The 25,712-nt window shown below is 63.1% G+C and overlaps 8 protein-coding genes across 8 annotated transcripts; 3 read left to right on the forward strand and 5 right to left on the reverse strand.

Annotated features, from left to right (window-relative positions):
• Positions 1 to 1,015: 1,015 nt before the first annotated feature.
• JCM10292_000372 (class I SAM-dependent methyltransferase) lies at positions 1,016 to 2,398 on the forward strand (the record flags this gene model as incomplete). Its single annotated transcript, XM_076652114.1, has 5 exons — positions 1,016 to 1,542; positions 1,595 to 1,648; positions 1,705 to 1,723; positions 1,785 to 1,988; positions 2,045 to 2,398. 5 exons carry the CDS (start codon positions 1,016 to 1,018, stop codon positions 2,396 to 2,398), a joined length of 1,158 nt encoding a protein of 385 aa, XP_076502354.1.
• Positions 2,399 to 2,752: 354 nt separating this feature from the next.
• JCM10292_000373 (Zn(II)2Cys6 transcription factor domain-containing protein) lies at positions 2,753 to 6,402 on the reverse strand (the record flags this gene model as incomplete). Its single annotated transcript, XM_076652115.1, has 13 exons — positions 2,753 to 3,417; positions 3,477 to 3,598; positions 3,657 to 3,824; positions 3,891 to 4,233; positions 4,294 to 4,534; positions 4,591 to 4,724; positions 4,781 to 4,982; positions 5,043 to 5,197; positions 5,265 to 5,543; positions 5,615 to 5,673; positions 5,741 to 5,805; positions 5,919 to 5,952; positions 6,011 to 6,402. 13 exons carry the CDS (start codon positions 6,400 to 6,402, stop codon positions 2,753 to 2,755), a joined length of 2,859 nt encoding a protein of 952 aa, XP_076502355.1.
• A 933-nt stretch (positions 6,403 to 7,335) lies between these two features.
• Positions 7,336 to 8,308, reverse strand: JCM10292_000374 (peptidylprolyl isomerase; the record flags this gene model as incomplete). The annotated part of the gene is made up of 5 exons (XM_076652116.1): positions 7,336 to 7,363; positions 7,533 to 7,646; positions 7,707 to 7,837; positions 8,136 to 8,194; positions 8,281 to 8,308. 5 exons carry the CDS (start codon positions 8,306 to 8,308, stop codon positions 7,336 to 7,338), a joined length of 360 nt encoding a protein of 119 aa, XP_076502356.1.
• Positions 8,309 to 9,346: 1,038 nt separating this feature from the next.
• Positions 9,347 to 10,899, forward strand: JCM10292_000375 (uncharacterized protein; the record flags this gene model as incomplete). The annotated part of the gene is made up of 7 exons (XM_076652117.1): positions 9,347 to 9,543; positions 9,623 to 9,697; positions 9,756 to 9,844; positions 9,905 to 10,076; positions 10,139 to 10,212; positions 10,278 to 10,648; positions 10,705 to 10,899. 7 exons carry the CDS (start codon positions 9,347 to 9,349, stop codon positions 10,897 to 10,899), a joined length of 1,173 nt encoding a protein of 390 aa, XP_076502357.1.
• A 276-nt stretch (positions 10,900 to 11,175) lies between these two features.
• Positions 11,176 to 17,070, reverse strand: ATG26 (sterol 3-beta-glucosyltransferase; the record flags this gene model as incomplete). The annotated part of the gene is made up of 10 exons (XM_076652118.1): positions 11,176 to 11,748; positions 11,813 to 12,003; positions 12,063 to 12,672; positions 12,732 to 12,822; positions 12,882 to 13,068; positions 13,128 to 13,698; positions 13,757 to 13,863; positions 13,933 to 15,441; positions 15,499 to 16,355; positions 16,421 to 17,070. 10 exons carry the CDS (start codon positions 17,068 to 17,070, stop codon positions 11,176 to 11,178), a joined length of 5,346 nt encoding a protein of 1,781 aa, XP_076502358.1.
• Positions 17,071 to 17,999: 929 nt separating this feature from the next.
• JCM10292_000377 (opsin family protein) lies at positions 18,000 to 19,372 on the reverse strand (the record flags this gene model as incomplete). Its single annotated transcript, XM_076652119.1, has 6 exons — positions 18,000 to 18,254; positions 18,318 to 18,589; positions 18,660 to 18,766; positions 18,858 to 18,974; positions 19,061 to 19,233; positions 19,316 to 19,372. The coding sequence occupies 6 exons, from the start codon at positions 19,370 to 19,372 to the stop codon at positions 18,000 to 18,002; spliced, it is 981 nt and encodes a 326-aa protein (XP_076502359.1).
• Positions 19,373 to 20,215: 843 nt separating this feature from the next.
• On the reverse strand, positions 20,216 to 22,666 carry JCM10292_000378 (uncharacterized protein; the record flags this gene model as incomplete). The annotated part of the gene is made up of 12 exons (XM_076652120.1): positions 20,216 to 20,299; positions 20,356 to 20,479; positions 20,537 to 20,611; positions 20,671 to 20,811; positions 20,924 to 21,104; positions 21,170 to 21,497; positions 21,555 to 21,678; positions 21,745 to 21,857; positions 21,924 to 22,053; positions 22,109 to 22,226; positions 22,325 to 22,553; positions 22,619 to 22,666. The coding sequence occupies 12 exons, from the start codon at positions 22,664 to 22,666 to the stop codon at positions 20,216 to 20,218; spliced, it is 1,695 nt and encodes a 564-aa protein (XP_076502360.1).
• Positions 22,667 to 23,944: 1,278 nt separating this feature from the next.
• JCM10292_000379 (uncharacterized protein) lies at positions 23,945 to 25,237 on the forward strand (the record flags this gene model as incomplete). The annotated part of the gene is made up of 7 exons (XM_076652121.1): positions 23,945 to 23,947; positions 24,003 to 24,104; positions 24,157 to 24,230; positions 24,291 to 24,300; positions 24,355 to 24,485; positions 24,582 to 24,747; positions 24,818 to 25,237. The coding sequence occupies 7 exons, from the start codon at positions 23,945 to 23,947 to the stop codon at positions 25,235 to 25,237; spliced, it is 906 nt and encodes a 301-aa protein (XP_076502361.1).
• Between the last annotated feature and the right edge of the window lie 475 nt (positions 25,238 to 25,712).

A 25,712-nucleotide genomic window follows, 5' to 3' on the forward strand; every position in this document is an offset into this window, starting at 1 on the left:
GCTCCGCCGCGTCTTCCGTGTCGAAGTCCGCCGCGTGCGAGAGGAGCGTGTGGCAGATGAGGTAGTGGTGCAGGAAAGGTGCGAGTACCGAGGCCATGCGCTTGGGGCCGTTGTACTCGAGCTTGGGGACGTCGAAGGCAAATGCGCTGGAAAAGTCCCCGTATATGAGATTCATGTGCTGCCACACGTGACTCAGTCGCCTGTCGGTGGGGCCACCCTCCCGCCGGTAGAGGGCCGCTAGGTGCGTGCGCGCTTGCAAAATGAGCATGTCGCGCGAATCTTTGAACGTTGTGTCTGGTGCAGTTGCAGGGCAGGGTGACTGCATTTCGCTTTTGGCGGCCTGCAGCAGTAAAGCATCAGCAATCCGTTCGGCGTCCACTTGATGAAAGCGCGCCGGAGAGCCGCACCTCCCAACCGCGACGCGCAGTGGTTTCCTCTTGCATCTACATGAAGCTCTTGGAAAATGTGCCACTCTCCCCAAGGGCGAAGGGTTCGTCCCGAATGGGCTCGATGTCGCAGATTTCCTGGTCGGAAAGCGGTGCAAGCTGGAAAACCTCGGGGTCCGCGCCGCAAAGAGCCTTGTGTGATGGCCAGATCTGAGCGGTGCAACCTCGTCAGCCTGTTCGAGGTGTTCGATGCGCAGGATGAATCGCTCACCAGTTTCTGGCACTCGCGCGAGCAAAAATAGAGGCGCTTGCACCCGGAGCAGCACTGATTGGCGGGATTCGGGCACACGGCACACTCGTGCTCTGGTATGGCGCTCATACTGCGGAAGTCTGGGTCAGCTTGTGCGTATGAAGGAGTCGCTGAAGCAGCGAACCTGGCTGGCAGGCGAGCGTTGGGAACAGCAGAGCGCGGGCGCAGGAGCAGACAGTGCCGAGAAGGGCCACAAGTATGTAGTGCGAGACGCCTCAGACTTGCAATTCCAGAGCAGCGGAAGCACTTGAGAAGCAAGAGGCGAAGCGACAAGGCGGTGCAGCTCTCGCTCGACGTCGCCGTCCTTGCTCCTCCTGCGATGCAGTCAGCACCTATAGAGCTGGCGCATACCGCTCTGGGCCAGGCCACGCCAGCCTCGGAGCCCTCCAGCGCCTCTGCCAACTTTCTGCCGACTTCATCAGTTGAATCGCCAGCTTCCGACAACGGTCTCTCGAAGGGCCCAGACTCCGCACAGAGCTCCACAGAGCTTCAGAAAGCCGGCACAGAGGCGGTGCTACCGACCAAGCGGTTGCGAACACCGCGCATTGTGCTCGAAGGCACGATCGAGGACATCCTCGCGCGCAACAACTCGCCCGCCGACCCGGCGTACGTCGACAAGCTCTCTGCCCGCGCAGGGAAGAGCTGGCACGACTTCTACAAGAATCACGCTGCGACCCCCTTCTTCAAGGACCGGCACTGGACCGATCGCGAGTGGCCGGAGCTGGCTAGGTTAGACGAAAGTGCACAAGCGGGTCGGGACGGCGACGACGACGTTCCTGTGGCGAGGAAAGGCCAGGGGAAGGCGGTTTTGGAGGTCGGTTGCGGGACGGGCGCCTTCATTTACCCGTGTGTTCGTTTTCTCGCTTCGTCTCGTCTAGCTCTCACCCCTGGTGGACAGCCTCCTCGAGCGATATCCGTCAGCACGATTTGTTGCGTTCGACTTTGCCAAGAAGTTAGTCAAACTTGCAGCACTCGTCTTGACCGCATCGTTGACCTTCTCTTTCACAGAGCTGTCGAGCTCACTCAGGTCAGTCATCCTCCTTTCACGTTTTCCAGGTCTGGCGGTGCTCAATGCTGTACAATCACAGAGTCACGTGCACCACGACCTGTCACACTGCCACGTCTTCCAGCACGACCTGACAGCGCCGATAGACGACTTGCGCAACAAGCTGGACAATGCACCGCCAAGTTTCGGTACACCGATACACTCCTTCGACATCATCAGCTGCGTCTTTGTCCTCTCGGCGCTTCCCCCAGAGAAGCAGGCAAGAGCGGTCGAGACGCTTGTTTCGGTATTCTCTTCCTCGCTGCTTTCCACACCGTTCCGCTGATTCCGTGTATTCCGCAGCTCCTAGCGCCTGGCGGCTCCCTCCTCTTCCGCGACTACGCGCTACACGACGCAGCGCAGCTGCGCTTCCACTCGCTCCCCTCGGCCTCGTACGCCGCCAACCCTTCGCTCCTCTCGGAGCGCTTCTACCGGCGGGGCGACAACACCTTCACATTCTTCTTCATCCCCGAGGACATCGAGACGTACATTTCCAGTGCGGTGGCCGCGATAAATGTGGACCGGAGCGTGAGGGGAGACGCCGAGATCGAGGTCGAGGGCAAGGTCGAGGTCGTCGAGCGCGAGATGCGGAATCGCGCGGAAGGGTGGGGCTGCACGAGGCGATTTGTGCATGGCAGCTGGCGGCGGATACGGTAGAACGTACAACTTATGCCTCTTCACGAGCCCGATTCGCGAGGAGAAACGATGCACAGAAATGGATTGAGCGACGGGACACACATGCGGTGCGGGTGTGCACAGGTCGAACGGCGAAAAGTGAGAGAGCAGGGGATTGCGAGTAACTACATTTTGAACGAAATCCTTGCGCCGTCGGACGTCTAAGTTGCCGATCCTTCTCCCTTCCCACCGACGTTGCGAGCGATATGGACAGCGCCGTCCCCTCAGGCCGCGTATGGACAAGACGAAAGAGAAGCCGTCCGCCCCTCCGGAGTAGCACGGACACAGCCGTCGCCTCGCTCTTCTTCCTCACCCTCCTTACTCAGCCCTCCGAAGTCACGGCGGCCGCGACATGCCGCCGCGAAGCCAGTCCTCCATCGAGCTCGAACTCCCGTCCGAGCCGACCATCGGCGCCGGCGTGAGCGACAGATCTGCCCAGTCGACCGAGCGGAACGCGCTGCGCACGTCCGTCACGATGCCGGCGAGGTCGTCGCTCGCGCCGTCGGCGAAGGCGCCCGTGCTCGACGACTCGCTGCCACTCGAGGCTGCGACCTGCTGCTGCTGATGCTGCTGTGAATGCTGATGCTGCTGCTGCTGCTGAAGATGCGGGGTATGCTGAGGGCGCTGCGGCGATTGCGGTTGCGAGTGAGGCGCCGCTGCCTGCGGTTGCGCCTGCTGCTGCTGCTGCGCCACTGCCGGCGCCTGCTGGTGCTGCTCGAATGGGAACGAAAGAACCGAGCCGTGCTGCGGCATAGGCGTCGAGTCCTGCGAGCTGTAGCGGGGCAGCGGGTCGGCGAGCCCGAACGACGTGCTGGCGGATGGAAGCTCGTATGCGCCAGCTGGCGTCGAGAGTGCCGAGGGAAGAGGGGTATCGGGGTGGTAATTGTACGACAGGGTGCTGCTGGAAGCGGAGGGTGACGAAACGCCATCAAGGGAAGGAGGCGGCATGGTGGACGGAAGGGAGAAATGTGCTGATGTGGAGCGGTGATGCAGGCCGGGCACTGCGGCAACACAAAGGTCAGCGATACTGGGACCCGCGGCGCAGGCGCAGGCGACATACGCGGCAGATCTTGCGGCGGCGCAGGCTTGTGCATGAAAACCTGACGAGCCGAAACGAGCTCGTCGAGCGAAGGGCGAAGCCGAGGGGAGTAGTACAAGCTGAGCTCGAGAGCCATGCGGAACCTGCGCGAGCGAAGACGTCAGTCCGCTGGCACAGGGACTGTCGAAGAGGGCAACGCACCACTCGACTTCTTCCTCGCTGCACTCGAACTCGTCGGTAGGCGGGCCGCCTGGTTGACCGATACGCGACGCTATGAGCACTGTCCAGTTTGGCAACGGCCTGAGCTGCATGAGGAGGTGGTAGACGGTGTGCTTGTCCTGCGAGCCGCAGTAAAGCTGGCAGTAGAAGCTGCGACAGGACGCGGCGTGTGAGCGGAGCGACATCTCATGACGAGTTGGACGGCCATCGACGCACGCGAGGAGCTTGAGGCACTTCCACACTCGCATCGACGACTCGGAGCGGGTGCGCTGCAGGTCCTCGTGACCCTCACGCTCCGGTCCGTAGAGACCCGTGTCGCGGTCGCGCTGGAGGTAGACATGCACTTGTCCCACGAGGTGGACGAGGACATCATCGGCGAGTACGGCGAGGAGGATGGCATGGTCGACCGCGTGCGGATCGTCGTTCGCGCCGGCGAATGGGCCGCTCAGCGAGACGAGGTGCTGCTGCAGGCGCTGAATGGCGTTGTGGATCTGGTCGACGAGGTTCCAGAGACTGCGGATGAAGCCGAGGATCGAGCTAGACTCTGTCCGGCGAGCAGCTGCGGAAGCAGGAAAACTCAGCGAGTCTCGGCGAAACGGCTCGAGCACAGCCGACGCACGCCCGGTGACCTGAGCAAACACGCGATAGCACGCATAGACGTAGAAGAAGATGGTGTCGAGCAGGTCTTTGACGCTGTCGTGCGTCAGCGATCCTTGGATCTGCTGGTCGATGACCGTCGGCAGGCGCGGGTTGCTCAGGTCGGGAAGGATGAGGCCAGCGGTCGCCCAGTAGTCTTGCAGCTCAGTCGGCGAGATGATCGTCGGCTTCGAGCATCGAACAGCGGTCTGAGCATCGGCAAGCTATCGGGCGCGAGAGGTCAGAAGGTTCGGACGGCGAGTCCAACGAAAGGACGCACAAAGATGGCGAGGCCAGCGCTCTTGCTGATAGCAGACGTCGAACCGCTCAGCAGCTCGCGATGCCGCATGTCGAGGAAGACGCCGACCGCCTGACGGACAAGCCATCGCGTCTCCTCCGACTCGTTCTCCTCGTCTGTAGCGGCGAAGGCATAAGCACGGATGCAGCGGGGCGAGGAGCGGAAGACATACGAAGACTGAGCATCATCAGGGCCGCGAGCGCCTCCATTCCCTCGTACGTCTGCGTCCGGAACAGGCCATACGCCCACGCCGTGTCCCGCGCTCGTCGCTCGAGCGTCACGCAGAAGTCCTCGCGCCGCCGCCCGACAACCTGGAACAGCCCGGCGGAGGGTGCGCCGTCTGGACCGTGCACCGAGGCGACACCGAAAAAGTTCTGCAAAGCGGAGGTGGTCAGCAAGGTTCGCGCAAGGCGGCAGCCCGAGGCGATACGCACACAATGGGGCGAAGTCCGCGCGCCCAGTGCACACAGCACAGCGACATTGACGACGTCGGGCGGTTCGAGCTCGTGTATCCTGCTCTTGAGCACCGGGACCCGCGCGGCGATGCCCGCGAGAGCGGGCATCTTCGAGTCGCATGCGCGTGAGGCGGCTACGCGATATGCAGGTCAGCCCTAGAGCTCTCAACAGCATGATCGAAGCGAGCATAGAGGGCGTACTGTCGAGGAGGTGAAAGGTGAGGGCGACGGTGATGCCGCTGCTCGCGAGGCGGAAGTCGAGGCTGCTGAAGCTGGGTCGCCGCGCATTCCGCTCTTCTTCCGAGACGAATGCCTGAAGCACCGACTGATCGGGTAGCGAGAGAGCCTCGGTAATCACGCGCGCGATGTCGCAGGCGAGGGAAGAGCGGGAGAGCGGAGAGGGGGAAGAGTGCGAGGCGCCCGCCGTTGAGTGTCGCGAGCTGGAAGAGGTGCCGGCTCGCAGCTGAGATTGGAGCGAAGCTGAGAAGCGGAGACGCGAGGTCGATCAGTGGCCGAGCGAGCAAACGCGACGAGGGCGGAACAGGGCGTACAGATCTTCCCCTCGAGGTCAGCGATACGCTGCTGGTCCGAGCCCTCGACGGTCTCCTCTCTGTAGGGGGACCAAGAGTCGGTCAGAGCGAGCTCCAAGGCGTAAGGGAGCGCGGACGCGGACTCACACGTAGACGCCCTCGCCGTAGTTGCAAGCATCTCGCCGCTTCTTGCAGCGCGAGCATGTTGGATACTGCGAATTCAAGGTACCAATCGTGAGAACCTGGCTGCTCGGAGTGTCGCACGGTCCGCTAGCGGCCGTGCGATCCGGGCGGGCAACAAAGATTCATGGGAGAGGGAGCTCACCTCGCGTCCACATCGCACTCGCCTCTCGCGACACCTGGGCCGGTCAGATGTCAGTGAGGCTTGGAGATGCCAATAAGAGACAGGAATCGCACTTTTTGCACGAGCGGTCCGCCTTCTGAATGATCTTTGGCGGTTGAGAGGAAGAACCTCCTGCTCCCAGCACGTCCTCCGAACCCATCTCGCCCTCTCCGGGCACGAAAGCGCCGCCAGAGATGGCAGTCGACATGCTCGCGAGGGTGTGCGGGTCGCCACTCGACGTACGGGTGCTAATCGGCGGGGACGGCAGCATCGACTCGTCCGCCTGGTCCTGGCGCATTGAGGCGACCTGGCCGGCGGCCGCGGGGACAGGCGGGTAGAGCGCGGCACTTGAGCCGAACGCGGACGAAGCGCCGGGCGGCAGGAACGAATAGGGCGTGTAGACGGGGCGACCAGACCCCGAGCCAGCTCCAGCAAGAGGGCGGTGGGGCGGGTCGTTCCGCCGCATGCTGGTCCTCCGTGCGGCGTCCAGCCCTCGCCTGCGACCACTCGGCGTCGCTCGCAGGCGGCGGGAAGCAAAAGAGCGCGAGGAGGCCGAGCAAAAGGGTAAAGGAGCGGGCGAGAGAGCGCGAGGAGAGGCGGTTTTGCGGGGTTAAGGGGGCATTCACTCCTGAAAGCGAGTGAGAGCTGGGCTGCAATCCGCACCAGGGCGGGCTGTGCACCTGGCGTATACTCGGGAACGCACTTCAAGAAGCCACAGATGATAGTCGCGATTGGGGAAGCGGAGACAAGTGCCCGTCGCAGAACAGCAAGTTCGCAAGCGCATTGAAGGCGGAGCAGATGAGGGGGCAATGCACGCCACGAGCGAGTGAAGCTGAGATCTACAAGTGACGAAATGCATCAGTTGGGTCATCCGGCGAGCTCCTTTGAGACGGACGAGTGCCCTGCGAAGCATCTCACCAGGTTCCCCTCAACCTGTGAGTGCGCGCATGGTGAGCGTAGAGACCTGAAACACTCACATTGACCGCTGCGGGTCCTGCGCGTCTCCAAACGAGAAAGACGCGCCAAAAGCAACGAAGTCGCCCACAAAGCGCAGAGGAAGAGGAAAAGGAGCCCCAGCTTCGGCGATCCCTCCGCAACAAGACAGGACCGTTCGCCACGCGACGGCAAGCGAGGGCGATCGTGCAGCCTGGCGGCGTCCACTCCGAACCTTCGGCGAAGCATGGGCGCTCGTCTCGCGAAGCGAAGGAGAGCGAGCGGGAGGGCACACCCACGCACCCGCTACGCGAGAAACAGGAGGCTAGCACACTCGCAAGAAGTCAGTACCTGCGAAGGAAGGAGCGTCGGTACAATGGAAGTATGCGTCAGTACTGAGGAATGAGCGAAGAGGGCGGAGAAGGACGAAACCGCGCACCTGCAGGAGGAGAAACCTAGCCAGGTTTCATTTCCGATCCTCGACCATGACAATGCTGCGAGTGTCGGATACGGCGTCAGCAAGCTAGAGGAGGTAGGACTCGGCTGCGCTGCGGAATCGTGTCTGCCAACGTGGTGACAGCCAGCAATTTGCCATGTCTTGTCGTGCGGAACGGCCAAGTCGAGACCGATAAGCGTACGAGGGATTCGAATGAAGGCACATACTGATATCCATGCGAACTCTTGATGACCTTATAATTTGGCTGAGCGCAAGTCGAGACGGGGATGTCGAACGCGTTGTCCTGGAACGCGCCGATCATGCCTGTCCGCTGCATCCACCTGTAAACGACCACGTGGGTCAGTCGTAGCCACTCATCGCCTCGATAGACCGGCGCGTACCCCAAGCTCCCGCCATTCCGTGCCTTATCCTCCGAGTACTTTTCGGCGACCACGTTGAAAGCCGTCCCCTTCTTCAACTCCTCGAGCGCCTCGGTGTGCTTCGAGTGCTTCTCGCACAAGATGTGCCGCAGCTGCGAGCGGACAGGACGAAATCAATCATGTGCAAATCGCCGGCTGTGCAGGTCGTGTGTGCGGAGATCCCGCCTGCAAGCTTTTGAGCGAGCTCGACGAGGCCGGGCACTTTCCGTCCCGCTTGGAATCACGTATCGCTTGAAATCTCGTATCAAAGCTGGCCACCGAGAAACGAAACAAGCGGCAACGAAGAGGGCGTAGCGGAGGAGAGAGGCACGTCGCAGGGGAAGGAAGCAGGCGGCCGCAGATGCGTGTCCAAGGGCGTCTGAAGGCTGAACGCAGACGTTGGCAGCTTACCTTGAGAGACTGCGCCGACTTGAGCTTCGCTCCGACGCCATCGTCGCCTCCGCCAGCAGCTGCAGGCCCTCATCGCGGAGACGGAGGAGACAGTCAGCAGCGGCCTCCACTGAGGGCGTTTGCGACACCAGTGACTTGTACGCACGCTTCTTGCCCTTGCCCTTTGGTGCCATCACCGGAAGAGGACGTGTGGAAGGAGGACAGCCAGTGCTGCCAGCTCGCCGTCATCTTCCTGCGGCGATCCCGGTCGACTCTCGCCTTTTCGTCGTTCCGCCATTCTGGAACGACCGACTGGAAAGCCGCTGGGCATCTCGAGCTACGGAACGGTGCCCGTTGGCCGGCCGCCCTCGTGCTCCGCTCCGCTTCTTTTGTCTCATCAGTGCAGGAGCTTCTCCTGCTTTTGCTGGCGCTTGTAGCCACGCGGGCCGCTACCGCGGCTACGAACGCATTTCTGGTCCGCGTCACCTGTGCTGCGTGACTACGCACGACAATCTTGGGTCAGCTCTAGCGTCCTTCCCGTCGACATGGCGGTTGCCCATTTCGCTGCCCGCTCGCGTCTGCTTGATCTGCCTGTTGCGGCATGTGTTGTGACCGGACGATCACACCCGAACGGTGTGGGCGCGCAGCAAGCTGTGCAGGACCGGGGACTGGCCGCCGCTGCAGTATTGATCTGACTACCGACTGGATCGCTTTGCTCGACAACTGGGATCGGGCTAGCTTTGGATCAGGCCATACATACATGGTCTGTGTCTGTGTCCCGCAGACAGGTATCTCAGGTATCGAAGGAGGCGAGGGCGCAACGAGAGGGCTCATCCTCTCCTTCTCCTTGCGTCCTCCGGCTCGTTCGCGTTTGAACGTCGTTGAGGACCGGAAACAAGCAGCCATATTGAACAGTGTGGAGATCTTGCCATGCGTGGGACATGACTCGCTAGTCTACTCTGTCACGGACCTGGGCGGCACTGCACGGTCGCTCGGGTCGGCATGACTGTGAACCGCCGGCAGAGCCATGTTTGCAGAAGAGCCGTCGGCGCAAGACGTGGGTGTTGCTCTGTGCACTGTTGGCGCTGAGGCCTCGAACCTGAGCAAGTGCCGCTCCGTCCGCGCTCGACCTCGGCTTTTCCGCTCTGCTGTCCGTTGCCTCCTGTCAGCGACCGCCCGCCTCGTGCCACGACCCATGCTGTGTCGTCTCGCACTGCTGGCTTCATCGCAACATGCGTGCCGTGTCGTTCTTAGCAGCGCAGGGGGTCATTTGGGCCTCGCTCTCCACTGCCCAGTCGGCCAACACCTCGTCGAGCGTCCCAACCTTGACAACGGAGGGCGCAAGTAACCCCGAGGGGACCGGCTCGGCGAGTGTAAGGACGACCATCTCGCTTCCGCCGCTGTACTCGTGCCAGTACTCCACCTGGACGTGCGTTCTCGCCCTACCTGCACAGTGTGACCGCGCGATTCGCTGACTTGCGAGGATGCCACCTCCTACTCGCGGACAGCTACACTGCGCCAGTGGGACCGAAGACGCTTGGGTTCTACGTCTCAGGAACACAGACATGGATCGAGCAGTACAGGTTCGCCTTCCTTCTCCCCTCGGATCGGCGCATTGCGCTCATTCTCCCGTTGCGACAGGCTCCCGTCGGTCTATGACGAGCGGACTAACGGTACTTTCACGTGGCTATGCGATCTGCCAGCGGGACTCTCGGTCGCGGCCATGTTTTGTGCGTTGCTCCAACACGGCCTTTGCAATAGTCTACTGACCGCCTCTTGAGTACACGCAGATGTCGTCCAAGACGGCGCCAGTGGAACAAATGGTGCTCAGGCGTCGACGGTCGACGCCCTCATCAATGCCGGCTCCTCGGGCACATCATGCCTTGGCACGAACGACCCGTCGTCGCAAGGTGGGATCCTGAGCCTCGCCTCGTCGCTCGACCCGTCTTTTTCCCACACCGCGTGCGTTTGTATTCGGTACCTCACGGGCTAAGGGAACAGGGGACTGACTGCTTCATTCACAGGGATGGCTCGCAAGCCTCGAACGCAGTAGCAAATGGGTCTGGCAATGACGACGGTGGTAGTGCCCCTATCGGAGGTACGGATCCTCACCATTCGATAGAGAACTGGCAGAACTGACGCACTCGTACTGCGCTGGGACAGCCATCGTCGGCGGTGTCGTTGGCGGCGTTGTTGGTATCGGGATCATCGCTGCCCTCCTCTTCTACCTCCGGCACAAGCACAACCAGGCCGCTTACATGGCAAGCGACGGCTTATCCGTCTACTCGGGCACGACCGAGAAGCGCAGCTCGCAGCACCACAGCCGGTACGGCACCGGGCCTGGCTCGACGAGCGGCATCGTGCCGCCGCCTGCTGGCACGTACTATGCGACCGACGAGCACGGCAACGTGCACCTGCTCATGGGCTATCCGGGCGAAGGCATCGGGCAGACGCCTTATGTCCCGCCCGTTTCTGAGGCGCCGATGAGTCCGGCGCCGAAGACGACCGCGCCGCCTGGCATGCTTCCGGAGCCGGTGCGTGCTCTCCTCGCATCCTACGAAACGTGTGTGCTCACGAGTAGCCGCGTCAGATGGACGAGTCGTCGACGTCTGCGCCAACGCCTGTCCCTGTAACTGCGCCGACCACGCCTCTGCAAGCGCCGGGTTCCACTGCTTCGCCAGCTCCGCCCGCCTCGTCTTTCCAGCCTGTGACGGAGCGCGAAGGATACCTTGGCCATCAAGGACTCGACGACCCTTCATCGTTCTCGCCAAAGCGCAACCGCTAGCAGAAGCCGGGTCTCATGTAGGTCTCCTCCCTTGCCACGGTTTTCTCGAAACAAGTAGCGTATGCTCGAAAGATGTATTTGCAAGGCGAACGTGTGCTGGATTAAGAGATCGACGACTACTAGTACAGAAGGAAGGCATAGGAAGAACCGTGCGAGGGAGAATACGAGGCGCGCGGACGAGAGCAAGATACAGAACAAGGGATGCGGAAGAGATCTCACAATAGATACGGAACACGTTGTCGTCTCGTGGAAAACGGAAACACACTCTAGGCTTCGTCATGCGTCTTTCTTGACGACCTTGACGGGCTTGCCGAGGAAGCCGAGCATGCGAGCCGTCAAGCCCGGGTGCTCCTCCTCCTCGGCGAGCGTCTCCTCGCCGCCTTCGGTCCCGACGCGCGAGAGCGACCGGCTCCTGGCACCATCGCGCGTCGTGGACGACCCGCGCGAGAACGAGTTGTCGTCCCACCCGCCCGTTGACGTCTCGGCCGCCGATCCGCGCGACATGACGTCCCACCCTTCGTCGCTCGACGTCGTGCGCGACTCGTTCTGCGGCGAGCGCGGGCCATTCGCTCCGCCAGACGATGACAGGGCGCTCCCGCTACCGACGCCGCTCTTGGCGCTCGGGCTCACGGGCGCGTTGGGCTCCGATGCCTTCTGCGTCGCCGCGGCGTCCTTCGAGCCGCGCGACTTGTTTTCGGACGCTTTCTCGTCCGCCTCGTTCTCGGACGAAGACGACGAGGACGAGTCGTGGGTCGAGTCCTGACCCGGGCCAGACGGCTTGGGGATGAGGCTTCGCGCGTACTCGAGGTCGCGGTAGATGCACTCGATGGCGGTCGCAACGCCGTCCTCCTGCAGAAACCAAACTACCAGTGAGCGGCCTGCAATTGGAGGAGACAGCACCGAGGGGGCGCACCTTGCGGATCTCCTCGCCGGCGAGGCGCGCGCGCTCAATCTGCTTCTCGTCCGTGACAGCCGTCGTGAGCGCATTGGCAAGGTTGTCGACCGTAAAGTTGCGGATGTGCGTGCCGATGCCGAGGGTCGCGACACGGTCCGCGTAGAAGTGCTGATCGCCGAAGAAGGGCTTGATGATCGTCGGAAGGCCGGCTGCGAGTAGAGCGCGCGTCAGCAATGCGACGAGGTGGAGGCACGGGAGGGGGACAAACCTCGAAGACTCGCGCCAGTTGTGCCAGCACCGCCGTGGTGGACCGCTGCGCTGATGCGCGGGAAGAGCCAGTCGTGCGGGATCGACTTGACATTGTAGATGAACGGCTTGTCCATGAGCTCGTTGTGGCGCTTTTCGTTCTCCTCCTGCTTGCGCTTCTGCTCCTCGCTCTGGTCGTCCTTGTCGCCCTGGCGGTCTGACCAGCCCTTGGCGACGATGGCGTACACGCCGGCGCGCTCGACGGCCTCGGAGACGACGCGCGTCATCTCGAGCGGGTCGGGGATGATGATCGAGCCGAAGCCGATGAAGACGACCTTCTTGTCCTCGCTCTTGGCCTGGTCGAGGAAATCGAGCAGGTCCTGCGGCGGCTCCCACTTGTCCGACTTGGAATCGTCCGGGTTGTCGAGCCACCAATAGCCCGTGACGTGGATGTTCTCGCGCCAGTCGAGCGGCGGCGGGATGACGACGGGGCTGAAGTTGTACAAGAACGGGATCTTGTGCTGCTGCATCGCCTCCATGCTCGTCGGGCCGATCTTGAGCGTCGACTTGCGCCAGCGGTTGACCTGACCAGACGTCGCGCGCCAGAAGACCTGGTCAAACATGGTATAGGTCTGCGCGTGCGAGGAGCGGTGAGATCGGTACAATGCGCTCGAGAGCTGATTCAACACACCATGTAGTTGTAACCGCCACCCATGTGCACTTCGGGCACCGCAAAGGCGTGCGGGTAGGCACGAGTCTTGGACCAGGGCATGGTGAAGGCGCTACGGAACGAGCAAAGTCAGTTCCGGTGATTGTGCGACGGATGGTCCGGGTCACGTACCGATAGTACGGGATCTGAAGCGCCTCGGCGATGTGATAACCGGCAATCGCACTCGGGCTCTCGATCAGGACGTCCGAGTTCCGGCAGCCGTCCCACGCGCTCGCGAGAAGGTCGTCGAGCCAGCCGCGGAAGCGCCCGACGGCTTCCTTCATGAACGAGATGGTGAAGAAATCATGCGAGATCATGACTGTCGAGCGCGAGTGGGGTGAGCAGACGAAGCCAGGTGGAGGAAGAGCCGAGACGCACGCTGCATGAGCTCGGCAGGATCGCCTCCGACGGCGGCGAACTCGATGCCATGCCCCTCGACCCACTTCCGGTACTCGCCGTGACTGGCGATCTTGCAGTGGTGACCTTCGGCCATGAGGCCCTTGCAAAGCGCGATATAGGGCTGTACGTCGCCACGCGAGCCAATCGTCAAGCACGTAAAACGGAGCGACTTCTCCGGCTTGAACGTGATAAAGTCGCTCGTCGTTGACGAGAACATGATGGGCGGCTGGCCGGGAACCGCTTCAGACTGCGGGTGCGGGACATCGAGCGGCGAGCGGATCGAAGCTTTGGACGCCGAGAGGTCGACTAGCTCGCGGAGCTCGCGGTGCTCGCCCTCGTCGTCGCTCTTGCCCTCGCGCTCGCGGTGCTGCTGCTTGACAAGCTCGCGCTGGGCGTCGAGGTCGGCCAAAAGGCTGTCGCGGCGCTCGACCGAGTTGAGCTCGAAGAAGACCTCCTCGTGCCCCTTGATGGTAACCATGAGACCCGAGAAGCCGATACGGTACGAGCGGTGCTTCGAGACGCCGATGATGTCGTTGATGGGAAGGAGCATCTGCACGACGCAAGGGTTCAGCGACACCCAGGTGCAGAGTATGCGAGAGCGTGCGTACCTTGGTCTTGCCGAGGAAGACGCCGCCCGAGCGGAAGCAGAAATAGTTGGACGAGATGTAGGCGCGGCCATAGATGGGCAAGCCCCGGTAGAGGTAGGCAGGCAGCTCTGTGCATGGAGCGGACGTCAGTCACGTCGAGAAAGGAAGACGACCGGTGGTAGAGGGAGGAAACGCACGGTGCAGCAGCTCCTCCTTGTCGCCGAGGCCAAAGGTCTTGCGGAAGTCGACGATCTCGGCCTCCTTCTCGGCCTCTGTCTGCCCGCCCTCCTCTTCGGCGTCGTCCTCCTCCTCTGGCTCCTCCACGACCCTTCCGCCCAGCACATTCCCGCTGCCACCGCTCCCTGAGCGGCTGGTCTTGGTACGCTTGCGGCCCGTCGCCGAACTGCTGCTGTGCGTCACGACCTCGAGGATCTTCCTGCCGGACAAGGACGCAGCGCTGACGGGCGCGGAGAGGACCTTGCTGAGTGTCGAGGTGCGGCGCGCCGGCTCAGGCTCGGGACCGGGCGAAGGCTCGGGCGGGTACGTGTGCGTGCGAGAGGGCGCGCGCGGGTCGGGCGGGGCGGGCGGCTGCAGCCCGGCGGCGCCGGGGGCAGCAGTCGGACTCGTGGCCTGCGAGTCGGCCCTGTGCGCGGCAGCGAGCTCGTCGTTGTCGCCGCCGCTCGACTCGCGCGGCGGCTTCAGCGTGGCGACCGATCCGGCGCCCGAAGCGGGGCCAGAAGCGCTACCGGCAGACTTGTCCTTGTCAGCGAGATCGGTCGTGACGCGGAGCTTGGTCGGCGCCGAAGGGGCAGGCGCCGATGCCGAGGCCTCCTCCGAAGACGCTGCAGCAGGCGGCGCCGTTGACGCCATGGTGGAGGACGACTTGCCGTCCGCCTTGGCCGACGACGATCCGACCCCGAGGACGCTGTGCACCCGCTCGCTCAGGCTGCGCTCGTTGTTCGCGGCAGCATGGTCGCGCTCGCCGTCGGCGGCGCGCACCTGGTCCGTATCGCCGAGCGCGCCCTGCACGGGCCGCGTCGTGTCCTCGACGGCGTCGCTGTCTGTGCGCGGGAGCGGTGCCGTACTGCCCTGCGGGTGGTGCTGGCGGAACGTCTCGAGGACGGCCTGGATGCGGTCGAGCGCACCGTCGAGGTCCTTGAAGTAAGACAGCCAGTACTCGTCGATCGAGTAGCCCTCGTCGGCGTCGTACACGCGCACGCGGATCGTCTCGGCAAACTCGAGGCTCGACGACTTCTCGACGTCGATGATGGTCTCGAGCGGGATGGCAATCTTGACGCTCTCGCCCTCGTTCTGGCAGCGGAACACGACCTTCTTGAGCGTCTTGACCCACTCGTCGCGCGACGCCTCGCTGTCGGCGCTAAAGTGCCACTTCTTGTCGGCGGTCGAGACCTTGAAGTGGTGCTTGTGGAAGGATGATGGCTCGACGGCGATGCAGTAGTGCAGGTCGATGTGGCCGTCGGGGAAGTAGGGGTCGGTTGACGACGGGAACCACGACAGGACGCTGTCCTTGAGCACGAACCAGTGCTTGCGGTAGCGCCTCGTGCGGCTGCTGCGCACCGAGAGCGAGCCCGAGCGGATCGTCGCGCCCTCCTTTTGCGCGAGGTAGGCGTAGAAGCAGAGGTGGCCGGCGGTAAGGTAGAGGAAGCCCTGCATGAGGATTGAGCGGAAGAGCCAGCAGGCGTACTCTGCAGGCGCCGAAAGGGTCAGAAGCGAGCAGGGAGAGGGCATCGGCGACCACGCACCGGCGACGACCTCCTCCGGCTCGTCGAGCCCAAAGACGTCCATGAGCTTGACCGCGAGCTTCTCCCTCCGCTTCCGCGTCTTCTGCGCACGCGCCTCCTCCCTCTGCTCCTTGCTCTTCGGGCTCTCGTCGTCGCCCTCACCCTCCTCGTCCTCCTCGTCCAGCGCAGAGGCCTCGCCGTCGTCCTCGGTCGCGCTCGCCTCGGCCTCGCGCACCTCCTCGAGCACCTTGGCCCGGCGCCGACGTTGCTTGTCCCTCGCGCCGTGCGGGCGGTGAATCGCAAAGATCGAGCTCTTGCTCATCGGGTCGTCGTCAACGTCATCGTCGCCCGCCTCGTCGTCATGGTCCTCGCGGTGCCGGCGGTGCGGCCGGTGAGGGTGGTGGTGCCGGTGCTTGGTGCGCCGTTGCTGCGCGTCGCCCTTGCTAACGATCCCCTCGCTCGGGCATCGCGCGAGCGACGGGTTTTCGGCCGCGCGCTCGGGCGGACTTGTAAAGTGCGCGAGGTCCGGCCCGGCGTTCTCGGCCGCCGAGGAAGAGCCAGAGTCGTCTGCGGTGCCGCCGGCGGCACGGTGGGCGTCGCCGCCCGACTCGGTCGAGACCGAGTGAGACGCCTCGTCCGACGTGTTCTGCTGCGCTTCATCGTGGGCAGAGGGGCGCGATGAAGTGGCGCCAAAGTCGGACGCGGTGAGCTGCTCATCCTTGGCCGCCGCGATCGCGGGTCCGTCCTCGCCTTCGTCGACGTCGTCGTCCATCTTGTGGTGCTTCTTCAAACCGTGACGGTGGTGCTTCTTCTTCTTGTCCTTGCGCGATGCGCGGCGCTCCTCTTCCTCGTCGTCCTGTGCGAGCGCGTGAATCATGCTGTTGCACGAAGGAGGTCCGTCAGTCTCCGGTTGGCTGCTTCGCTGTGGTCGAGTCGGACGGACCGCATGTAGCCCTGGCTCATGCCACCGTGGTAGCTCTTGGCTCCGCCTTCTTGACGGAAGCGCTTCCTCTCGGCTTTGGCCTGCCTGCGCGCCTCGTCCTCGTCGAGACTGCGCGCGGCCATGCCGTACCCGGCGCCGCCGATGCCCGCGCCCGCATCGGCCTCGGTGTCGGAGCATTCTGCGCGAGGGGGACGCGCGGGCGGCGCAGAGTCGTCCGAGCCAGAGAAGGACGACGACGCGCTGCTCGACGTCGCCGAGTAGCCCGACTCGAGCGAGTCGTCACTCGCGGTCCGGACGGGTCCGGCATGCCCCGTCGGGACCACGCCCGGGTGCGGCCCGCCGAGGTACTTCGCGTCGGGCGGCGGGTGGCCGTGCTCGAGCGCGGCGGCGTCCTCGGGCGGGACGAGGCGGGCGTTGGGGTCGGGCGATTGCTGGCGCAGCGCGGCGCGGCCCATTGCGCCGTGGCGCTCTCCGCCCTCGCCCCACCCGGCGAATCCCGGGCTCTCGTGCTCGCTCGGGACGGCGGGCACGGTGGGGTCGCTGACGCCGGTGGTGTGCGACGGCGTGCGGAGTGGGTGCGCCGACGAGGGCGAGGGCTGCTGGCCGTCCGCGTGCGAGCTGGTCGACGCGGGTCCGAGGCCAGACTGCATTGCGGAAGTGGAATGCTCGCCTCAGCGAGGGTAGAGCGAGCGAGAGGCAGGCGAGTGACGTCGGGGAGAAGAGGCGAGGCGAGGCGAGGAGTGAGCGCGAGAGGCAGGCGAGGTTCGGTGTGGTGTGCTCTGCAGAAGCTGCGAGGATTGCGGTCAGACCTTTGCGCTGAGGGCGCGCGTTCCAGGCGGCAAAGGGCGACGCAGACGGAGCGGCGGTGCGCGCGATCGCGTGCGGGGCGGCGCCAGAGTGGAGCCGAGCGCGCAAGGGGGAAGCGCCACCGACTACGAGAGACAAGGACAGCGAGGACAGGGACGCACGCGTGCTCTCGGCGGGGCGGCGCAGCAGGCAGTACCGTGCAGGTGGGTCCAGCAGAGAGCAGCACCACGCGCACACGCACGCACAGCTCGGGCGGATCGGCGGGCTCCTCGCGCTCCGCCGTCTCCGGACCCTCCGCGCGTTCGTCAATCGTCATGCTCAACCTTCGGCCCCCAGCTCGGCTTCGCGTCTTCACCTCGTCACGCTTACGTACTTTCTGCACGACCTCGCACAACGACACAGGTGCCTCCGCCCGACAGCAATCGCACACGAGCCGCGTCCTGCCATCCGGCCTCGCACCAAAGCAGCGCATGTGACGGCATTGCGGGTCGCTGGCAGTGAGGGGACGCAGAGTCTCGACCGAGATGTATAGACTCGCGCTCTTCAACGACCTTTGCTGAGGATTCGGTATTGAATGAAGTGCAGTGCGAAAAGAGGCAGGACGTATTAACGGGGTGGGCTACAGAGGAGGGGGTTAGTGAGGTGCGGGTCTATATACACAAGGTTGTGCGAGTTATGGGTGTCGGGGTGATAACGCGGTGAGAGGTGAGGAGACAGCAGAGGGAGGAGGAGGCAGCGAGGAGGGGAGAGGAGCGGGGAGGTTCTCATTCGCTTAGACAGCGACGTGCGGCTGCGCGTGCGCCTGGGAAGCGGGCGCATTGTGGAACGCGTTGCCTTCGCCAGCGACCGTGCTCGGGCGCGGCGTCGCCGACTGGCTCGTCGCACCCTTCTCGTGGAGGAGGCCCTGGTGCGCGTTGTCCGGCATCCTGGTCGACCCGAAGCCGAGGCGGTTGTAGTCGAGCCTCGAGACCTGGAACATGTGAATGAAAGAGAAGACGGGCTTGGCGAGGAGGTCGAGGACGCCGTACTGTGTGCGTGTGCAAGTCAGGCCGCTTGTCCACTCTCAGCACGCGGGGTGAGCGAAACGTACAGCGACCATCTCGCTCGTCGGAGTGATGACGTTGCCGCCGTCGGCGACACCCCAGATGATCGGGTACACGAACCACAGGACGGCGAGGACGGTCGCAGAGAGGGTGTAGGCCTTCACGTAATCGCTGCCGAGGACCGCTGCCGACTTGCGCGCCGTGAACATGAGGACGTAGAAGACCCAGAGCATCGCGACGCAGCCGAACGTGAAGAAGCCCCACTTGTAGCGCGTCGGGGTGAGCGCGCCGAGGAGACCGGTGATGATCATGACGATGTCTGCAAGAGGGGCAACGCAAAGTGAGCTGGGGAGTGTTTTTCGAAACACGGACGGCAGGATGCGACGCACCGAAGAAGATGAGGCCAAAGATCTGCGAGAGAGGCATGCCCGTGGAGAGGACAAGCGAGAGGAGGAGCATCGGAGTCGTGATGGTCCAGTCGATGTAGCGGGCGTACCTACACGAGTGCGAAGCTGGTCATCAGCGGCGATCGACCGCAGAGAGGCGGCGCACAAGCACTGCGCATGCCATAGTGGAAGGAGACGCACCAGATCGAGCGGGTCGGGTCGGTGACGCCGAGCGCGACCCAGTTCTCTCCGAGGGTTCCGCCGCGAACAAACTCGACGGGGACGGCCGTGGCACCGAGGTCCGAAGCCATGGAGAAGCTGCAGAAGCAAGAGCGCACGCGAGATTGAGAAATCGAGGTCAGCTGACAATCCGCGAGCGCGAATGGCTGAGCGGCGAGACGTACTAGGCGACGGAGGCCGTGAAGCACAGCGCGGCAGCAAGCTCGTGGAAGGCGCGCTCGCCGATCGGGCGCGAATGGCCCCAGGCGAGGAGACCGATAGCGGAGACCAACATGACGGCGAAGACGGCCCACAGCCAGTCCGACGCGGCGGTCGTGATGTCGATGTTGGCGACAAGCTGTCACAGACACCCGCATCCAAGCGATGCTTTGGGTCAGGACAGAGCGCGGACAGGAGATAACTAGGAAATCAGGACGGACGGGGTTGACGTTCAGCACATTGTTGCGCTTGACGAGGAAGTCGGCAGCGGCCTCCATGGTAGCAGACTTGGGGTTGAGGGGAGAAGCAAGCAGCACGAGAGACGAGGAGAAGAGGGAGAGGGCGAGAAAAGCAGAAGCTGGTTCGCAAGCCCGAAGGGAGTCAGGCAGGCGTCATGGGTGAACGCACGGGACGGTCGGCGAGCTAAAGTTGGGGCGCGGCAGGCGCGCGCGAGGCAAGTTTGAGCGGGCGGGAGAGAGCGATCACGAGAAGGCCGACGCGCCGACGTCAGGCCGTCGCCGAGTCCCTTTGACATCTCGGAATTGTCCTCTCGATCGGGCCACCAGATGTCAATCTGCCGTAAGCACAGGCATCTCGTCAACTTCGCAGCTCCAACTGGACCGCGAAGTGGTTACGATTGCGAGACGCAAGATCGTCCCTCGCATGCCCGCCTCGTCCTGCCTGAGCGCCTCGCCTTGCGCCTGCGCTCGCTCGTCGGAGAGCTGCAGGGCCGCGTCGCGCAAGCCATCGACGCACAGCGTGCCGCGGGCTGGGAGTTCGGGCAGTGCCATGTTGAGGCGGCTGGCCGAAGGTCGTGCCGTCTCCAACCTTCGGCATCGCCTCCCGGAGTCTGCCCGAGCTGTACGTAGGATCTGCAGGCCGACACCCGTGTGGCCGCTATCGGCGGCCGAACTACCCGGGCTGAGTGGTGGGACGTGCGCTCAAGCTGAGCAGGAGCGACTTCGAGCGAGGCTAGCAGGCCAGGAAACAAAATGCACATGCCCTCATCGACGAGCCAGAATAAAACTCTTTGCAGATCTGAAACCTTTACAGAACACACACAAGCGCAGGAACCCAGTGCGGCGATTTCTGACATGACATGGCGCGACCCCTCCCAACACTCAAAGCTTATCAATGAGGAACAGCTTCTCATGACGCGCGAGCCACGAGCGGACGCGTTTGCCGTAGATCCACATTGGAATGGTCTGTAACGAGAAACTTGTGAGCCAGGTAGACGAAACATGCCGAACGGGATACGTACGGGAAGAAGACAAATCGCGGTGAGGCCGGCAAGCAGACCCATGGTGTGCGGAACACCCATGCTCGCAATCCAGTTGGCGGCAAACTGGGTGAAGCCGTACAACACCAGGTTCTTGCTCAAGTTACTGCAGAAGGCGATGTCAGTGTGTCATCTGAGCAGAGCAGAGTGCACGGCTTCTCACATTACGCCGATTGCCTCAGCGGTGTGTGCGCGGTGGCAGTCAATCAAGTACGCAATGATGGCGGTGCTGCCGATTCTGCGAGATAAAGCAGGTCAGCGGGCAGCTGAAGTGAAGGAGCGAGCCAGACTACTCACGATTGGCCGACGTTGATCAGAGTGTACATCATGACTGGGGCCATCCAGTGCAGGGTACCGTTCTGGGTGATGAGCGCCCAGCCCATGAAGGCGAACACCTCGAGGACGAGCATCGGGGCGATGAGCACCAGGCGGAACTCCCTGTTGACGAGGCGTCCGCGACGCAGAGAAAGAGCAGTTTCAAGCAACGGAAGAGGAGAAGAACACGGGTCAGCAGAGTAGACAGCGGGCGAGCAGGTGAGGCGTGACGTACGGCTCGAACCGACCACCGTTGCGGCGGGCAAACCAGGTCGCAGCGTAGTCGCACAACGGACCAGCGATGAGGGTTGCCGGGATGGAACCGACGAGCGGGCCGATGGAGACGAGGCCCGTCTGGGTTGCGTCGAAGAAGTAGGGAGGTGCGCCGAAGATGATGGACGAGCAGATCGACAGGACTGAGTGGCACGGCGCATCAGTCCCGTGCCACTGCAGACGTGTTCAGCAGTCAAGAGAGACTCACCGACAAGCCAGACCGTCGTCATGCCGTAGACCAGGAAGCCGTACCAGACGATCGGAGAGAGGAAGAAGGGGAATGGCCGGAGGAGAAGCTTGAAGAAGTTCTCCTTGCCGCGGTACGAGACAGGCGCGAGCTTCTGAAGGTACGTCTTCTTCGGACCGTACGCAATGGGTGCGCGACGCTCGGGAGTCGACATGCCCTTCTCGATGTGCTCAACTTCTGCGATGGGCTTTGGCGTGCCGTCGCTGCTCTTCTCAAGCTCCTCGGTCGCAGCATTGACGGCGGCGGCGTCGTTGGCCGAGTGTTCGTCCGTGTTGAAGATGGCGTCACGCTATGCGGGTGCATGAGTGAGTGAACGACCGAGGCGGATAAGGTGATGCATTCGTACCTTGTAGGCGGTCTCAGGGCAGAGGAAGACGATGCCCACAAACCCGAGGCAGAGGAAGATCAAGATCAACCAGAAGCACCATCGGTAGCCCAGCGTGTCGCTCTGGATGACGTAGCCATTCACGCTGTGGGCGCAAGGTTCCGAGGTAAACGACATGTAGATCGCCTCAGACTGGAGTGGAAGGGCCCACATTGGCGTGATGTTGATGCCAGCAAGGATGGCAAAGCCCCAGACGGCACTGCGGAAGCCACGCTCGTGAACGTGCCAGTGGTCGGCAATGGAGGAAACGACGAGTCCTTCGAACTGGGTTCCGCGCAAGAGTCAAGAGTCTATTTGTTTAAAAGCAGATGTTCCGAGAGTGAGACGCACAGCGGCCATGCCGAAGCCTTGGAAGATCCGGGACCACTCGAACGAGTCGAGGTTCTTCGATACCGCGCTCCAGACGGTCGAGAGGACAAGGCACAGGCCTCCGAGGAGGTAGACGGGACGACGGCCGAACCTGCAGGCAATGGAAATCAGCAGTGTTGGGGTGCGCACGGTCGATCGAGACTTACTTGGCGGCGAAAGGAGGGATGAAAACCATGATGCAGCCGAGGGCGAGTACCAAGGAGCCGTTCGTAGCGGCGACCTCATTCACGCCAATACCCCATTCAGCAGCCAAGGCGGTGTAGCCTGTCGCATGCGAGCCGAGTCAGCCTGGATCCGCGAAGCCTAGTCCGCCTGATGGAGACAAGAGCGGATCGGTGGCCGGGGAAGAGGAGACGACGAACCAGGAGCGAGTAAGGGACCAACGCCACCAACAAGGCCCGCAACAAAGCAAAGAACCCAGAACTCGGCCTCCCGAGTGAAGCGCGAGTCGTTGAGCGGGTCGTTCGGATCGTCGGACGGCTGCGGGACGAGAACAACGTGCGAGTACCGACCCTTGCCCTTCTTGAGCGCGTCGACAACGTCGGCGTCGTAGTGGTCGGCCCTCATGTCGTCGAGGAGGGCGGTGCCAGGCTGCGAGTCCCGTCGGAACCGTTAGGCCTCTGAAATCGGTCTGAACGCAGTGCAGCGAGACGTACGACATTGCCGTCCGGGTAGTACTTGTCTTCGAGAATTCCCCAAGCCATTGTCGCGTTGCGTTCCCGTTCGAGAGAGACGAGAGCGGGAGAGAGAAGAAGCAGCCGGCGAGAGATCGCAGAATCGGAGGCGATGTGGGGCGGTGGGGAAGAGGGGGAGCCGAAAGCTCGCCGGTACCTAGCGCTCCCCTCATACACCGCGTGGAGCGCCATGGAGCCGCTAGAAGCGCGTAAAAAAAGGCACCAGGTGATCTGATCAAGAGCCGGTCGTCGCCCGCGTCGCTGAGCCTGTCAACCTGGCGCGGGAGCATCCCCCACCCGCAAGTTGCGGGAGCGCCGCATCCAAGCCGCATCCACCGAAGCGGCGATCAATCGGTCGTTGAGTCGCCCTTTACTTAGCATGTGGCGCTGTGAAGAGTGGAGCAAAGCCAGCGACCTGGAAGCGTCCGGCCCGCCTTCATTCGAGCGGTCGAGCGTGCCGCGCCTCAACTCGGGAGCACGGCAGCAAAGAGCGTGCCACGTCTGCGAGATTGTGCGCCCCACACACGAACACACCTGCAGCCGGGAAGGCTTGGAAGATGGCCGCGAAGCTCATCTCCTGCGGTGGTCAGCGTTGCGAGGAATCGGGCTGGCAGTTTCGGCTGGGAGCTGCAGTCCGAGCCAGGACATACCACAGCAAGCTGTTTCGACGTAGTGGCGCCTGCTCCAGTCACGTAATGCCATCGTGGCCGAGCCTTGCGAGCCAAGCTGGGAGAGCGGAGTCGCGACCACTTTCGCCAGCGCGAGGTTGCCAGCAGTATCCAGCGCGAGCTGCTGCTGTAGTGCAGAGCAGACGCCAGACAGACCTCACAGGCCGGCGAGTCGCGTCATTGGCGAGGGGAGACCCCTCCTCAGTCGTTGCAAGTGCGCCAAGGCCTCCCTCCGACATCCTCCTCAGGCGTCTACCTACTTGTCAAGTCCGGCTCGGTCCAGATGCTGTTCTTGCGGGTCTGCTACAGGCATGCCTTGGGCCGCGCTCGAAGTGCATCGCACAGGTTGGCCTCGCTCGACTGCTCGTGTGTAGGTGCATCTGCGCCCAATCCGGCACCAGGACTCGCGAATACCCTGTTGCTTGCGCGAGCAGAGCTGTAACTAGCCGCACACGGCGCGTGTAGTCACTTGGACATTTTCCGCGACCGTGGACTTTCCGCAGCGCTCTCGTGCTCTCCTGTACATCGAGACGGACGGACGCTCGCTGTGCTCTCTGCGGGCCTCTCTTGCTTCACAGTCGTCCTGGCTTGCTGCTCTGAGGTGTGAACGAGGGCTGCAGGGGCGCAGCTGCTTGATTGCATGGTGCGCCGCCCACTCGCCGGAAGTTGCGCGTGTTGCTGACCGGCTTCCGTCGCAGCTTACGCCTTTCACCGTTGCATGCTTGCCATGCAAGCTAGCCTTCGGATGGGTGTGCACCATCAAGGGCTGGGTCGTTCTCGATGCCCTTGTGCTGGCAGCGGTGAGCCATCTGCCGAGCGAGAAGCTGGAGTTCGCCAACACTCTTCCCACAGGTCTACTTTGCGCTAGCCTACGTGCTGCGCTACTGGGTCTTTCCGCCGCTAAAGACGCTTTTCGAGAATATCGTGTGCGCATCAAGTCTCGCTTTGCGAACCCGGCACCTGTGCTGATGTTCACTCTCGCACAGTGTCTATCAAGTGAGCGCCGTTTCCCATTTTGCTTGGTGATTGAGCTGACCTTCTCGCGTGCAGGTCATGAAGACGCCACTCAAGAACTGGATCACACAGCTCAAATGGGCTTTCTACGGCGCCCTCGGCTACATCGCACTGGGGATATCTGGCATCTTGGGCGCCGTTCTCGCAATCCAGCTGCTGCTCTGGATGTGCGTTCTTGTCCAAAGCACATTGAGGGCGTTCTGAATGTCGGTGGTCCCTGCCGGGCTGGACCTCGAGCTGACCTCGAGCCGGATCCCCTGCAGCTTCACCGCCTACCTCGCCGTCTCGTTCGCCATCAACGTGTATGCGGCGGTGAAGACGCTACAGTCAATCCTCGCCGTGCTGGACGACCTACACAAGGCGTGCGACTTTCTGCCGGCCCTTTTCTGGGGCGGGGACTGCGATGGCTTCTTCTCCATGATTGACAAGGTTCGTCCCGACCCTCTTGTCCTGCTCGGCGTACTCAAACGACTCATACAGCCGCGTGCTCTCCATGAAGGTCATCTACGGCGGTGCTGGCGTTGTCCTCCTCTTCCAGTCGCTCACGCTCATCTGCGCCCTCCTCCTCATCCGGCGCATCAACAAGAAGACGGGCCGCTGCTGCTTCACCTTCTGCGGACATCCCGGCGCCGACAAAAAGCACAAGGAGCTTGCGAACTCGCTCGACAAGGAGATCCCGTACGGACGGCGGCGGCGCGGAGCTGGAAGTGCGAGCGTTGCTTTGCTCTCCGGTTCGGCCGAGAAGGGCGAGCTCCCGCGTCAGTCGACAGCACAGGCGATCACACCTCGGGCATCTTTCGAGCTCGCTCGACGGCCTCGGGGTCGGCGACGAGCACTAGGAACCGACGCCACACTGCGCGAAGTGCGGCAGCCTGCGAAGGCGCCGTCCCGAAGCAGCTCGAGAAGTTCAGAGTACTGATTGCAATATCACAACGTCCTTGATACTGGCAAGGGAGCACCGCGGCGGCGCAGTACGAGACGGCTGGTCACCCTTGCGAGCCTTCCTTCTCGCGACCTTCAAGACCTCTCTGTCTGTTGCACTTCCATTTGGAGTAGCAGAAGGAAGCTCATGTGCAGTGCATCATTTGAGAAGTACAACAACATGTTCAAAACTCGGAAGGGGGGGGGGGGGGGCCCCAAAAAGGTTAAACCCCCCCCCCCCCCCCCCCAAACACCCAACCCGGCCCCCGGGCCCCGGGACCCCAACCCCCCCCCAAAAAAAAAACCGGGGCCCCCCCCCCCCCCCCCCCCCCCCCCCCCCCCCCGCCCGCCCCGCCGGAAAAGGGCCCGTTCAGTGTGGCTCGCTGTTGTACCGTAGACGGATTGCGGCGTAACTCGCTCGTATGCGTGCTCGCCCCGCCCTGTCACCCTGTGAGCAGTGCAGTGAGCCCGTG

This window comes from Rhodotorula paludigena (assembly GCF_050403205.1).
Source record: "Rhodotorula paludigena JCM10292 DNA, Rt_paludigena_JCM10292v1_ctg65, whole genome shotgun sequence".
NCBI lineage: Eukaryota > Fungi > Basidiomycota > Microbotryomycetes > Sporidiobolales > Sporidiobolaceae > Rhodotorula > Rhodotorula paludigena.